At 46.0% G+C, this 4,841-nt stretch overlaps 1 protein-coding gene across 1 annotated transcript; it reads left to right on the top strand.

Annotated features, from left to right (window-relative positions):
• Positions 1 to 4,445: 4,445 nt before the first annotated feature.
• Positions 4,446 to 4,647, top strand: ENH_00018790 (hypothetical protein; the record flags this gene model as incomplete). Its single annotated transcript, XM_013579349.1, has 1 exon — positions 4,446 to 4,647. A coding segment is annotated over one exon (202 nt), but the record flags the coding sequence as incomplete, so codon positions are not given.
• Positions 4,648 to 4,841: the final 194 nt, after the last annotated feature.

The raw sequence follows: 4,841 nt of genomic DNA, 5'->3' as shown, positions 1-4,841 counted from the left end.
CTGTTTAGTGGCAATAATAATTGTTGTGTTGCGATGCGTGAAGTGCATATCACTTCAGTTTGAAGGCAGTGCATATTCGCTGTAGCGGACGACGCTGCAACAGGTGACCTTGCTTGGGGCCGGAAAGCATCGTCCTCCACGAAACTTTTGTCGCTAGTCTATTTGTATTTGAGGTCAAGCCTTGGTGGTTCGTTGCGTCGGTGCCGGCCGTTTTGCAGGAGGCAGCTAAACTTGGTTTCACCGAGGGTAAGTCCCTGGTGTATACCCATTGATGCGTGCTCCTGCGAGCCATGATTGTTTCGTTCTTTTCGTACCTTAACCGAATATCACGGGAAATGTTGGTTTGACACTATGGCTTTTGTTTCGGCGTCTTATATTGGCCCCCAATGCTTTCTGCTTTTTCAAGTTTTCAGTATCTGTAGTGTCCTGCGCGATCATTTTCTAGGCATCAGGCGGAATTCTGATTATGCGTCTTTTTTGTCGCCAGACAGTACGTCAATTGTTGCGGGTTTCATCCTGACCCAATCCTCAACGTAGGTTTTGGAATCGGACTTTGCAAGACAGTGACAGTGAATCTTCGGCATATGCACGATCGTAGCAATTACCAGTGCTGCAAAACAGAGAGCGCCATCTGTTTTCCTTTTGGACAAGGCAAATGATAGATATTTAGTTCAGGGAAAAACAAATCCGAAGCGGCGGCATAGGGTGGTGCACCATGTAGGTATCTTTGCTTTTCAACCAAACTAAGGGAGACACTATCTTTTGTGAAACTTTTTGTGAGCAGTCTGTCAGTACTAAATCGTGAATCCAAACATCTCTTGCAGTATTTCTAAGCGAATTCTTCTTCGTTTCAAAAACACGCAAGCAAGACCACGCTTCAATAAAAGAAGAACTCACTAAACCTATAGCACAAATAGCATTATTAGAATTCCAAATGTGCGGACTGAACTAAAAAGTGACTAGCCTGCGCACATCTTTATTTCATCAAAGCGGTTATGAGTAGCCAAGCTGGATTAATAAAAATTCAGGTGTAGCGTGTGAGTATTCCTTGTGTTAGGGCGCAGTCCAGAAGTAATTGCATACAACATTTACCACTATGCGTGGATTTTAGCAGAGAAATGTTTTCGATGCCTGTCTGAAGGATCATCTGCTTGATAAGAAGCCTCAGACTCACGGTGCTACAAACTGCCTTCTTTGGCTGAAATTTCAAGACCCGTGGATGTTGCTTTAGGTTGTGCGACCAGCGCTTTGAAACGCATCTGTTTCATAAAATACTACAGAAGTGGCGCTTGCACATTTTTCTGACTATCAAAAATATAGTACTGAACTCAAGTCTTCGGCTATTTAATCAAGTCGCCTGCTCCCCAACTGAGTAAGATCGGCATACCATATTTTCGGTCGTTTTGACGCAGGCGGCAATAGTGAGAAATGTGCAGTTGCTCACAGCAATTTCTGCGTACTTTTGGAGGGGCCCGACTGAAAGGTTTTGTGGAGCCTGTCATGATGGGTACCCTCCAGCCGCTGATGCACTCGAAAACGCTGAAAGCTATTTATTTTCAAGCCGGGTAATATTGATGCGTACATTCTACTTATAAAAATACCGAGAAGAGGCAACTCCTGTGACATTTGATTTCACAATGTGCATTTAATTTATTCATTTAGGATGCGAAATATTTGGTGTACGCTGAGCTCTGACCTTTTTTTGCATCATTTGATTGCGACTGAATTTTAAAGGTACATATTCGATGTGCATCATCATAAGCCTTCCTCTCCTGAACTTTAATTGTCTTCTTTGAGCGCTCACTGCGCAGTGTGCATGTTCACGCCATATGGCGTCGCTTCGCCGTCCAGGCTTTGTTTTAGAACAACCACTTTGTGTATGGAAGAATTATGTAGAAGGCATGTTGAATGAAGTTGTTTATTTGGTTTATAGCGTGACTACAGGCGACCAACGGATCCAGACAGCAGAGTAGCAGCGGCTTAGAAATAATAACAGTAGGAATTCGCCAAATGCCGGACATACAAAGGACGCTAAAGCCGTTAAGGAACGGACTGGACTCGTGGAAGCTGAACGCGCCCTCATCAGTTCACTGCAACCTGCTACCCATACTGGCCTGTAGCTCATGGCCCCAAACTGCGGATTCGAGACACGCAAATAAAGGCGCTACAGAAAAGAAACTGCAGGAGTTCTAGAATGAATTTTTGTGTTCCACTGCTGTAAGAAGGTAGAGCCCGCAACGCAACATTCAGTTCTGGGTCACGGGCAGACGTTGCTGGAGAAGATGGGAAGACTGAAACCTTTTTCGTTCCTTACCCTCATTCCCCAGAATGTTACAAAAGATTTCAGCCTCCTCTTGTGTAGGCACCGCTACCCCATCCCTAGTCACCGCGTCCTAGAACCACACTACAAAAACCATGCAGGGATCGAAGGAGGGTTTCAATCAAGCGGTTTGAAGCATAATGTACTCTCACAACATATTGTGGATTCTACAATTTATTTTCATTTCATGGTTATGCGCTTTTAGCATCGCGGAGACAATTGCAGAGGAGAACCTCTGGTGACTGGACCGGCTGCGGACGATGAGGCTTCGGGGCTGAGACGACACAGTAGCTTAGATGGTAGAGTGCGCTATTTGAAAAGCAGTGCAAGTGAAAATCTCATTTCTACTTTTTGTTAAGCTTTCTTAGATCAGCGGAAAAAGACTTGTTCACAAAGATGAATTATAGTGCAGCAGCGGTAGGGATCGTATGACCTGAGAGCAGGCAATCCTGGTTAGCTGGAAACCAAGCACAAAATTCCTTAACTAAAATAGTCAGCACAAGTACCTAATTACAAAAGTTGTGACTTTGCCAGCTCAGCCAATGAAAATATCCACCTTATGCACTATAACATAGTGCACCACTGGCAACGAGTCCGGCTGTGGGCTCGACACGTGCAAGACAGAACTCGACGCTGTATCATAGCGCAGCATTCAGAAATCCGTTGTTATTTGTGAATATCTGTAGAGTGTTTTGCTGTCGTGTATTTGGCACATTTGGTTGACCAAGGGCAGCGCAAAGCGTGAAAATTCTTTGATGCTATCGTGATCGATTAACTTACACAGCAAAAGGCACACCAGATTCGAATGGTAAACGTTGTTGGAAATGCAGCACACAAAACAATGCCAAAGAATCTTGCCTACTCATGGTTTTCTTATTTTGTCTACTCTAATGGCCACCACTGGATGTGATTCTGGAGAACCAGCTCTTCACTCACACCTGTGGCTCACCTCAACAGCATCTCCCGTCTTCCTTTACTCGGCACTAAATTTTGAACTCCCTAAGACGGTTATATTAAACCAGCCTATACCAGCAGGTTCCGGACCTGGGTGGCCACGGAAGTCGCAGAAGCGCAACAACGCGGTGCTGCTGCTTGGGGTCTTTGCAGCAGCTCTAGCTACAACGTACCTTCTGCTGACATGTTTTCGGAACATTTGGAGACGGTCGCTCCACAAGACAGCAGAACGAGGTCTAGCAGAAAATACTTCAGGCGGCGCACACCACTGCGGCGTGAGCTATGTGCCCCGTGAAGAACTATACATTATTTGCTGGAAAAAAATTGCAGGATACCGCAGCTAAGTCTAATTATACAGCACATCTTTTAAGCTTCAACTTGACCACTGGTGGTTTTTACCATGAGAGCATCTCATATCAATGCTTCAAATGCTTACGAGCAGCATATGAAGGCCGGTGGGATATTTGGGCAACTATATGCACAGTGGAATGTGATGAAGTCAAATAGCCTAGCTTGGAGCAGAATCAGGCATATCTGTGTATATTAGCTCCATAGATACGCGCTATTATCGCACACCGTTGTTAAGCTTCATCGAGAGGAATTGACCGGCTTAAACTGTTGCTGATAAAGGGCACGAGCCTCCGCTGGCTGAAGTGTCTGGTCCGGCAAATTTTACAGTTGATGACACAACCCAAGTCATTGAAAACACGCCATAGGCGTAAACGAACGGTAAAAGCATAGATTTTGCGACACATTTTTGGATTTAGAGTCCAGAGCAGCTGTTTAGTTATGGGGAGACATGGCACATGATGAGGAGAGTAAGAGTAATGGAGCACCGATGTGGCTTCAGTGTGCATCAAAAGGGCTCACGCTTCATCAGGGATCTTTCGCTTTGCCCTCAATGGTGCTCGTGTAATCATTCCTCTGTGCCTTGGCATCATAAATGCATACGTTGTTGGGTTTCACGGCGATGTCACAACTAGTTCAAGGCTCTTCAAAAGTATTGGTGTTTGGGGGTGCCGACAGGATGTACGGACGATTCGCGAGGGGCGCATTTGACGGTGTCTTGCAGAAGGGTGGAGAAGATGTGGAGTTTGAATGTAATGGGATCGGGTTGACATGCAGACATTGCGTGCGCGTTTTGACATTGAGGCGTGACGTTTTGTAGCGAATGTCTGCACTAGTTGGTCGCGATGATGAGGAGATCGCCATGATGCGCAAACGCTTTATTGGAGTGACTTGGGTGGATGGAGGTCTTTCAAATCCCCAGTTTGGGGCAGTGTGCGTTGGTCGGCTGGTTGCGATGGCTGGGAGGGCGGCAGCATGGTTTGGTGGCATGGACTGTGCGAACAAGAAATTGTGTGGCACATTGCGTAAGCCTGTGGGAAGTGCAGAAAAAAATAAGAGGACTTGAATGCAAGAGTTTGTTAGTTGGAGGAAGAGTTGGTCAGGGCTTGGAGGAGTGTCCCATACAGGAGACGTTAGGCAGAGCGCGTGGGAGCTCAGTTGTGGGGGTGCTGGCGTGAGCGTGGCAAATATTTGTTTGTGAGAGCGTGCTTGTTGGTGC

This window comes from Eimeria necatrix, genomic scaffold (genome assembly GCF_000499385.1).
Source record: "Eimeria necatrix Houghton genomic scaffold, Enh_scaff1626, whole genome shotgun sequence".
Taxonomy (NCBI): domain Eukaryota; phylum Apicomplexa; class Conoidasida; order Eucoccidiorida; family Eimeriidae; genus Eimeria; species Eimeria necatrix.
Note: the sequence above shows the minus strand (reverse complement) of the source record. Positions and strands in the feature narration are given on the sequence as shown.